The sequence below is a fragment of the Salmo salar genome, chromosome ssa04 (assembly GCF_905237065.1).
Source record: "Salmo salar chromosome ssa04, Ssal_v3.1, whole genome shotgun sequence".
NCBI classification, from domain to species: Eukaryota; Metazoa; Chordata; class Actinopteri; order Salmoniformes; family Salmonidae; genus Salmo; species Salmo salar.
This window is the reverse complement of record NC_059445.1, coordinates 85,841,848-85,851,589: the sequence shown is the minus strand read 5'-3', so window position 1 is coordinate 85,851,589 and position 9,742 is coordinate 85,841,848. Positions and strand designations below refer to the sequence as shown.

Below are 9,742 nucleotides of genomic sequence, written 5' to 3'. Positions count from 1 at the left end.
ATACAGTAGAGAGGCACAGTAGAGAGACATACAGTAGAGACATACAGTAGAGAGACATACAGTAGAGAGACATACAGTAGAGAGACATACAGTAGAGACACACAGTAGAGACACACAGTAGAGACATACAGTAGAGACATACAGTAGAGAGACATATAGTAGTTGACCGTCACAACTTTATTTAAACTTATCATCTACACAAAATATAATTGGTTAATTGGTTTGAGTTGATGATGTACACTTGGAACGATGGATATTAACTGAATGATCAGATAGAAATAGACATTATTGTGTAGATCCAATGTGACTGTCAGATGGATTGGAATACTGTAGGAGATTGTGTATCATCTATTCATTGTATTTCTATTCATTGTATTTCTATTCATTGTATTTCTATCTTCAACATGCAATACCAGATTACAGCCCTGCCATTATTTGAAGGCAGCCAATCCAATAGTTTCTGAGATCGGTATTCAAAAAGTTTAGAAAAAGTAGTACTTTTTTTTGGGGGGGGGGGGGGACACCTGCATTCAAATCGTTTTTTTGTCACCTTTAAAGTAACTATTTGCTGCACCGAGAAGAAAAAAAAGAAGTTGACTTTCCAGACAGTTAAAAGAATAGTTCTCCCGGTGTCTGTGGTAGGGCGTGTTCTCTGAAGCACAGAGGACATCTGGTGATGTGCTGTTGGTGAGGAGGTGCAAAACACAAAATGGCGAATGGAAGAGGACGGAAACCACCTAAAAAGAATCTCATCATCATCAGAGGTTTGCCCGGAGTTGGAAAGAAGAGCCATGCAAGGTAGGTTACTCCAATACTTTATCCCCCCCCCAAAAAAATAAAAATAAAAATAAATACATCAGGCAGACGTTATACGTTTTTTGTTCGTTTATTTGCGTTGTTTGTAACTTATTTTGTACATAATATTGCCGCTACCATTTCTTATGACCGAAAATAACTTCTAGACATCAGGGGTCAGATTCACAAAACATTACTTACGAAAAAACGTAAGAGGTTTCTTAAGGGAAGAAAATAGGAAGTTTATAAGTTGGTAAATACTGTAATGAAACAGGGAGGGAGCGGGTCTCGAACCCTCGACCTTCTAGCCCGAAGTTCGGCGCGCTTTCGACTGTACCGCAAAAACAAACTGAAACGGCAGGGTCGATATCAGCGCTTATAAAACCCAGGGTCCTAACAATACAATTCCTCAACATGTTCTTAGGAATTCCTTGTTTTGTGAGGAACTTCGTCAATATCTTATATGGCATTGACATTAGTGACCAATAAATACGTTTATGTGACAGGGACGATTGGATTTGGTTATTCCGTTATTTTTCACATATTATAGCCATCAGACTGGCTATATCAGAAATGGATAACCAAGAAAGGAGATTATAAGTGAGAGTAGAGGAAATAGCAGCCAGGAAAAAAGGGTTTCTGTTGGGGAGACCTGATAACTGCGGGGTCACTGCAGACACCAGAAAGACAGGATGTAGTGGCCCTGTCTGTCTCTGCCGTCGGGGGTATGGCAAGGGACTCCGGAAAAAACAACTGGTCCGACTGCAAATAGACGAGATAGAGCTAGCTATTTAACACTTCTAGAATATTGTAATATATTGTTAATTACAAACTAGCTAAATAATGCGTGTTTTAATTTTGTATTCTTGCTGTATTTAAATATCCGGGTAGCCAACTATCCTTGGCGCAAGAAAACGTTAATGGGTTACAAAAATATCCATTCATTTCAAGACAAGGGTTTAGTTGTCCTCAAGTTAAAAACATTAACAAAGAAGAAATCCTTAAGTATTTATTTTCAAGAATCCCGTTTCTTCTTAACTTTTTTCTTTAGGAAGAAGAAACTGAGGAAAAACGTAAAGAACATTTCCAGTAACTTTATTGAGGAATAGCAACTTTGCCTAACTTTCTTCGTAAGTCTATAATGAAGGAAAAAAAATGGCAGTTAAAAAAGGTAACCTGCCTAAATGACTACCGACCCCGTAGCACTCACGTCTGTAGCCAGGAAGTGCTTTGAAAAGCTGGTCATGGCTCACATCAACGTTGACACATGATGTCAACGTCTCTCAGCCACCCTAGTCATAGACTGTTCTCTCTGCTACCGCACGGCAAGTGGTACCGGAGCGCCAAGACCAGGTACAAGAGGCTTCTGAACAGCTTCTACCCCCCCAAGCCATAAGACTCCTGAAAGTCTAGTCAAATGGCTACCGTGGATGAAAAATCCAGCTCTTTGGTGGTTTTCAAGTACCCATGTTGAAGAGTCTTCGGTCGCCTGGTAATTTTCCAATGTCCATACTATTATTAGGAGGTGCAGGAGTGGTCCAACACAGAATGAAGCACTGGATTCTAATCAAGGCATGGTGGTGTCAGATAAACATGGACCAGACTGCTTGGAAGCCACATAGAATCATATAAAATAAAAATATATATATATATATACTAGATATAGAAGGGAAGGAAAACTATAAAGACAGTTCTGTGATAAGACGGTCAGATGTTCCATGGAATTGCTCGGCTCTGTTACTTTGTAATAAAGTCTTAATTGAATTCACAAGTTCCAGTATCTGAGAAATATTTTGATTCAATATTTCCACAACGCTACCCAGACTATTTGCCTTGCCCCCCCCCCTCTCCACACTACTGCCTCTCTCTGCTATCTATGCAGTCACGTTTAATAACTCTACCTATATGTACATTATTGCTGCTCTTTAATTACTTGTTACTTATATCTCTTATTCTTATCCGTATTTTTTATTTTTTTTTAAACTGCATTGTTGTTTAGGGGCTCGTAAGTAAGCATTTCACTGTAAGGTTGTATTCCTGCGCATATGACTCATAAAATTTGATTTGATTTTGATTAATTCATAACAAGAATAAACAAGTATTGAGTTGAGGTGGTGGTTCATTTCCTAAAGTGATTATCTACTCACACTTTATATATATATATATATATATATATATATATATACATACATACATACACACACACACACACACACACATATATACATACACACACTTCATTTGTAATTATATATATATACATACACACATATAATAATATATATACTATATAATAATATATACTATATAATAATATATATATATACATATATATACATATATATACATACATATATACATACATACATACATACATACATACATACATACATACATACATACATACATACATACATACATACATACATACACACACACACATACTATATATATATACACACATACTATATAAAAATATACATACTATATAATAATATACATACTATATAATAATATACAGTAACGATACAATGATGTAATGATTTTATTCTGTTTTCCAGAAAGCTCCTTGATGAATATGGAAGACCAGACGTGGCTGGAGGGATATACTCTGCTTCCAACTACCATGCTATGTTCAACTGGAACAAGTTCCACTTCCCACGTAACCATCAGTGGAATAGACGGGATGGTAGGTATTGGGTTGCTGGGTGGCTGCGGGCATACAGACACAATATCTGCTCTGCTTATAGTGTCACCACACACACACACACACACACACACACACAGTTTTATTCTTCAAAGTATTCCGACATGCTTTATTTTTGTTGTGTGACAGTTTTTAGAGCCATGAAGGAAGGTGTGGATCCGATCATCGTTTACAACATCCACTGTTTACTTTCTGACATGTGGCCCTATGTCTACATGGTGAGGACCACTGTGTGTGTGTGTGTGTGTGTGTGTGTTTTATAATTTTCTATCAAATCTACTTGTTGTAGATAAAATGTTGACGTAGTGTACATAAAAATACCTTTTGCGGTTAAATGCCCTCTAAAAACCAATTTAACTTATTCGGTACATCGCATTTTCAACCCTGCAGATGGTTTTCTCACAAAACATTGTGCATTGTATAGTTACATAGTTATATAGTTACATAGTTACATAGTGATATAGTTATATAGAGCATCAAGTTCATCAGCGTGACCTTTCAACCTGTGAAGTTCAACATAATTGATTTAATCTGTAGCCTAATAAAGTGCACGCTTTCCCGCCCAGTCGTAGTGGGTCACGTGACTCCAAGTTTACTTTGATACGATGGTTATTATATCAATATTTGCACATAAAAGCATTTCCACCCAAATTTCTCACATAATTAATTTTACCGACACAAAAAGATCCCATCTTGGTTTTGTGGACATGTGGAAAGTTTACCATTTTTATCATGTCATTATTTTATCCGACAATTTATTTACTCACTTAAAAAAAAAAAAACAGTTTCATGAAACCGGGTTTGTGCCACATCCTTTGTACAACTTGGCATCTGACTAAAACCACAAGACTGAGTTGAAGCTGGTTTCACTTCCTAGCTGGTGGTGGAGGTGGAGTCAGACCAGTCGCATACTTTCCTCTTGTTCAAATCAAAACTTTATTTGTCACATGCGCCGAATACAACAAGTGTAGACTTTACCGAAAAATGCTTTACTTACAAGCCCTTAACCAACAACGCAGTTCAAGAAGAAGAAAATATTTACCAAGTAGAGTAAAATAAAAAAAGCAACACAATAAGAATAACAAAAATGAGGCTATATACAGGGTGTTACGGTACAGAGTCAATGTGGAGGTTATATACAGGGTGTTACGGTACAGAGTCAATGTGGAGGTTATATACAGGGTGTTACGGTACAGAGTCAATGTGGAGGCTATATACAGGGGGTACCGGTACAGAGTCAATGTGGAGGCTATATACAGGGTGTTACGGTACAGAGTCAATGTGGAGGCTATATACAGGGTGTTACGGTACAGAGTCAATGTGGAGGCTATATACAGGGTGTTACGGTACAGAGTCAATGTGGAGGCTATATACAGGGGGTACCGGTACAGAGTCAATGTGGAGGCTATATACAGGGGGCACCGGTACCGGGGTACAGGCTAGTTGAGGTAATCTGTACATGTAGGTGGGGGCGAAGTGACTATGCATAGATAATAAACAAACAGCGAGTAGCAGCGGTGTACAAGGTGGGGGGGTAAATGTAAATTGTCCGGTGGCGATTTTTATGAATTGTTCAGCAGTCTAACGGCTTGGGGGTAGAAGCTGTTGAGGAGCCTTTTGGTCCTAAACAGCCTATAACTTGGGTGACTGGAGTCTTTGACAATTTTATGGGCTTTCCTCTGACACCACCTAGTATATTGGTCCTGGATGTCAGGAAGCTTGGCCCCAGTGATGTACTGGGCCGTACGCACTACCCTCTGTAGCGCCTTACGGTCAGAGGCCGAGCAGTTGCCGTGCCAGGCAGTGATGCAACCGGTCAGGATGCTCTCGATGGTGCAGCTGTAGAACCTTTTGAGGATCTGGGGACCCATGCCAAATCATTTAATTCTCCTGAGGGGGAATAGGTTTTGTCGTTCCCTCTTCACGACTATCTTGGTGTGTTTGGACCATGATAGTTTGTTGGTGATGTGGACACCAAGGAACTTGAAACTCTCGACCTGCTCCACTGCAGTCCCGTTGATGTTAATGGTGGCCTGTTTGGCCCGCCTTTTCCTGTAGTCCACGATCAGCTCCTTTGTCTTGATCACGTTGAGGGAGAGGTTGTTGTCCTGGCACCACACTGCCAGGTCTCTGACCTCCACCCTATAGACCGTCTCATTGTTGTCGGTGATCAGGCCTACCACCGTTGTGTCGTCAGCACACTTAATGATGGTGTTGGAGTCGTGTTTGGCCACGCAGTCGTGGGTGAACAGGGAGTACAGGAGGGGACTAAGTACACACCCAAGGGACCCCAGTGTTAAGGATCAGCGTGGCAGAGGTGTTGTTGTCTACCCTTACCACCTGGGGGAGGCCCGTCAGGAAGTCCAGGTTCCAGTTGCAGAGGGAGGTGTTTAGTCCCAGAGTCCTTAGCTTATTGATCATGCTCGCAGTACACGTCCTGGTAATCCATCTGGCCCAGCGGCTTTGTGAATGTTGACCTGTTTAAAGGTTTTGTTCACATCGACTACCGAGAGCGTTATCACACAGTCATCCACAACAGCTGGTGCTCTCGTGCGTGCTTCAGTGCTGCTTGCCTCGAAGCGATCACAAAAGGCATTAAGCTCATCTGGTAGGCTCGCCTTCAGACATGTTGGTGACATGGAGGTGGAGTCAGACCAGGCGGAGAGTTTCCTCTTCTTCGGATGGAGACAGGCGGAGGCAGGCAGGCAGGCGGAGGCAGGCAGGCGGAGGCAGGCAGGCAGGCGGAGGCAGGCAGGCGGAGGCAGGCAGGCAGGCGGAGGCAGGCAGGCGGAGGCAGGCAGGCGGAGGCAGGCAGGCGGAGGCAGGCGGATTTAAACACCAATTTATGTCTCTGATAAAAGTATTTGTCCTCCCAGGGGATGAGTTGGCGTGACTACCACATCACTATAATAGAGCTGCCTGAAGGTTGTCCTAAAAACGCTTTGTCCATCAACCAGCTGTACAGGTAAGAGACAACCACTTCGTAGACATTCTACATTCTATATTCAGGTAGGAGACAACCTCATTATTAAAACAAATAATAATAATTGACAACGCTGGGCTAGTTGTGTGCGACCCTGTGGGACTACCGATCATGACCGATTGTGATACAGCCCGGAATCGAACCAGGGTCTGCAGTGACGCCTCTCAAATAAAATGTTATTGGTCAAATACACGTGTTTAGCAGATGTTATTGCTGGTGTAGCGAAATGCTTGTGTTTCTAGCTCCAAAAGTGCAGTAACATCTAACAAGTAATATCTAACGATTTCACAACATAAACTCAATGCACACAAATCTAAGTAAAGCAATGGAATTAAGAACATGTAGACTAAGATACAGAAGAATTGTATAGGAACTTAAAACTTTCACCTTCTCCACTGCTGTCCCGTCGATGTGGATAGGGGGTGCTCCCTCTGTTGTTTTTTTAATGTTGAGTGAGAGGTTATTTTCTTGACACCACACTCCCAGCGTCCTCACCTCTCATCGTTGTTGGTAGTCAAGCCCACTACTCTAGTACTGAGATGTGCCACTCGGGAGACAGCCTATATTCTACAGCCTGCATTCTACAGCCTACATTCTACAGCCTACATTCTATATTCTACAGCCTACATTCTATATTCTACAGCCTATATTCTACAGCCTACATTCTACAGCCTACATTCTATATTCTACAGCCTACATTCTATTTTCTACAGCCTACATTCTACAGCCTACATTCTATATTCTACAGCCTGCATTCTACAGCCTGCATTCTACAGCCTACATTCTACAGCCTACATTCTACAGCCTACATTCTACAGCCTACATTCTATATTCTACAGCCTACATTCTACAGCCTACATTCTACAGCCTACATTCTAGTCACGGCTGTCGAAAGGAGCAGACCAAAGTGCAGCGTGGTTGTAGTTCCACATTTTATTAAATCCGTGAAACTTTGCAATACACAAATAACTGAATTAACAAAACAACAAACCGTGACGCAGAGAGAAACAAACACTGCTCAAAATATAATCACCCACAAAACCCAGGAAGAAAACCCCTACTTAAATATGATCTCCAATTAGAGACAACGAGGACCAGCAGCCTCCAATTGGAGATCAACCCAAAACACAACATAGAAATACAAATAGAACTTAGACATAGAAATAGAAAACATAGAAAAACACAAAACACCCCCTGTTAAGCCCTGACCTAATCTACCATAGAAAATCACATCTTACTATGGTCAGGACGTGACAATTCTACAGCCTACGTTCTATATTCTACATTCTTACATTTGAGTGAACACATACAGTACATGTGCATCAAAGGAGGACTGTATACTTGTTTATCACTTTTAAATCAGTAGATTATTAATTATCTATAAAAAGATCTATCAGTTATCAATCTCTTGTGTGTTATGTCATGTTTTGTGTGGAACCCCAGGAAGAGTAGCTGCTGCTTTTGCAACAGCTAATGGGGATCCTAATAAAATACCAATCAATTCAATAACAATAGGTGTGTTGTCTTTATACAGAAACTGTCGTGGTAAGATCCCCAAGCATAAGTTCAGGTACTGGGAGAATTACTGGGAAGAAGCTGACGACATCTGGGATGTACTTGACGACGGCTCCTCCATAGACCGCTGGCAGTATGAAAGAGAGGAATGGATCCTCTAGTGAAGACACACCAGTACCTCCATTTTGTGTGAACTACTGTTTTTAATATTTTTTTTTTTAGCTTTTTTCAAAACTACACTTTTAAAGAGTATTGGTTACCTAGCAACCCCTAGAACCCAACAACAACTCATACCTTACTGTTGTACTTGTCTTTCTTGCACTGACGCCTGTTTTGGTTGTGTCTGAGGCATTTTTGGTATATCATATCGTTGATCGTTGTTTTGGCACCACTCGAGTTAGAAGTTCAGAACGAGAAACTGTAAGCTATATATATATATATATATATTTATAGAAGTAATGGTCCTCATATTGAAAAAAATATCAGGATTAGGGTTTTGGATTTTTATCATCCTAATCGAGGTGTAGATTACATCTCACATTTCCAGTGTTCAAACATGTTAACAAGTCTGCATGGGATTTTCGTCTCAATGTGACTCTGTGCAGCCAATGACAATGTCCACTTCAGGTATAATCTCGGGAGCCACTTGCGGATTTGACAGCTCTAACGCAGTTTCACCTTAACAAAAAAAAAAAAATCTGATTGAATAGAGTCCTAAATCGTTCTGGATAAGTGCATCTGCTAAACGTCAAATGTATATGTTTACATCGCCTGATCCCATATCTGTTGCGGTCTCGCCAACTGCTATTGGTCATTGGTGTGACCGTAGGACCATAGGAGTTGGCAAGAGCATAGACTGCTCTGAGATCAGGCTACAGTAGCCTACGCATAAATTGCAAGGCGTCACACTTTCGAATGGTTTTCGTGTTGTATGGTGCTTGAAACAACAGTTGTGGGTTTGATTCCAACATGGGTCACATATCGTTTTACTGTATGCTTGAGATATGTTTCTTTATACAGTATTACAGAAACAGGACTGTGCTGTAGGCTACTAGATTCAAGCAGAAGTGATAGAAGTACAGAACTATGTTTTCCGTATTATGTTATTACCGTCCAACAGATCTGCAGACTCCTAGTAGTCTAAAGTTAGTTCCTTCGTTTCTGACCGTTCATAAAGTTTTTGCATTTTTGTCGTTTTTAACAATAACGTTTAAATCTTTTTGAGGTTTTTTTTTCTACACTTTTCTATAAATTGGCATCTATAATGTTGTGTTTTTGCTTTCAATATGCTTTGTTGCCAGCAATAAATAATTTGAAATAATTTGCTTTAAAATTGTCTCTCATCATCATCATCATCATATCATCGCTAGTGCAACAGGAGAGTTTCCTGGTTTCCTGGTTTCCTGGTTTCCTGGTGGGTTAAGTTGTTAGTAGCTATTGGGTGACTCTACTTGACTCTACGGTCATCGGAGCTCTCGGATCCAAGGTACAATGAGTTATAACTGTTATTACAAAGTTGTTGTAACGGTGAGCGACCTGTAAATGGTGAGGAGAAAGCTGATTGGGCACCTGATCATTTTCAGAGGGCTGCCTGGATCAAGGAAGTCAGATCGGGCAAGGTCAACTTTTTCAGATCGCAGGACGAGGATAAAGTCATTTTTCTTGATGATAATAAAAAAATAAAAATAAAAATTGTACCATTGTCAAAAGAAAAAAGGTTTAAATATACAAGGGGAATTCAG

General features: G+C 40.5%; 1 protein-coding gene across 1 annotated transcript; it reads left to right on the top strand.

Moving 5' to 3' along the window:
• Window positions 1-504: 504 nt before the first annotated feature.
• LOC106592051 (NEDD4-binding protein 2-like 1) lies at window positions 505-9,321 on the top strand. The gene is made up of 5 exons (XM_014183353.2): window positions 505-798; window positions 3,357-3,484; window positions 3,632-3,720; window positions 6,379-6,467; window positions 8,020-9,321. The coding sequence occupies exons 1-5, from the start codon at window positions 710-712 to the stop codon at window positions 8,159-8,161; spliced, it is 537 nt and encodes a 178-aa protein (XP_014038828.2). The 5' UTR covers window positions 505-709; the 3' UTR covers window positions 8,162-9,321.
• Window positions 9,322-9,742: the final 421 nt, after the last annotated feature.

What these genes read in the sequence shown, in the direction of transcription:
- LOC106592051 (XM_014183353.2), top strand. Translation starts at nt 710, where the DNA reads ATGGCGAATGGAAGAGGACGGAAACCACCTAAAAAGAATCTCATCATC. An exon ending in GGAAAGAAGAGCCATGCAAG is followed by an intron (nt 799 to 3,356) that starts GTAGGTTACTCC and finishes TCTGTTTTCCAG; the next exon opens with AAAGCTCCTTGATGAATATG. An exon ending in TGTGGCCCTATGTCTACATG is followed by an intron (nt 3,721 to 6,378) that starts GTGAGGACCACT and finishes TTGTCCTCCCAG; the next exon opens with GGGATGAGTTGGCGTGACTA.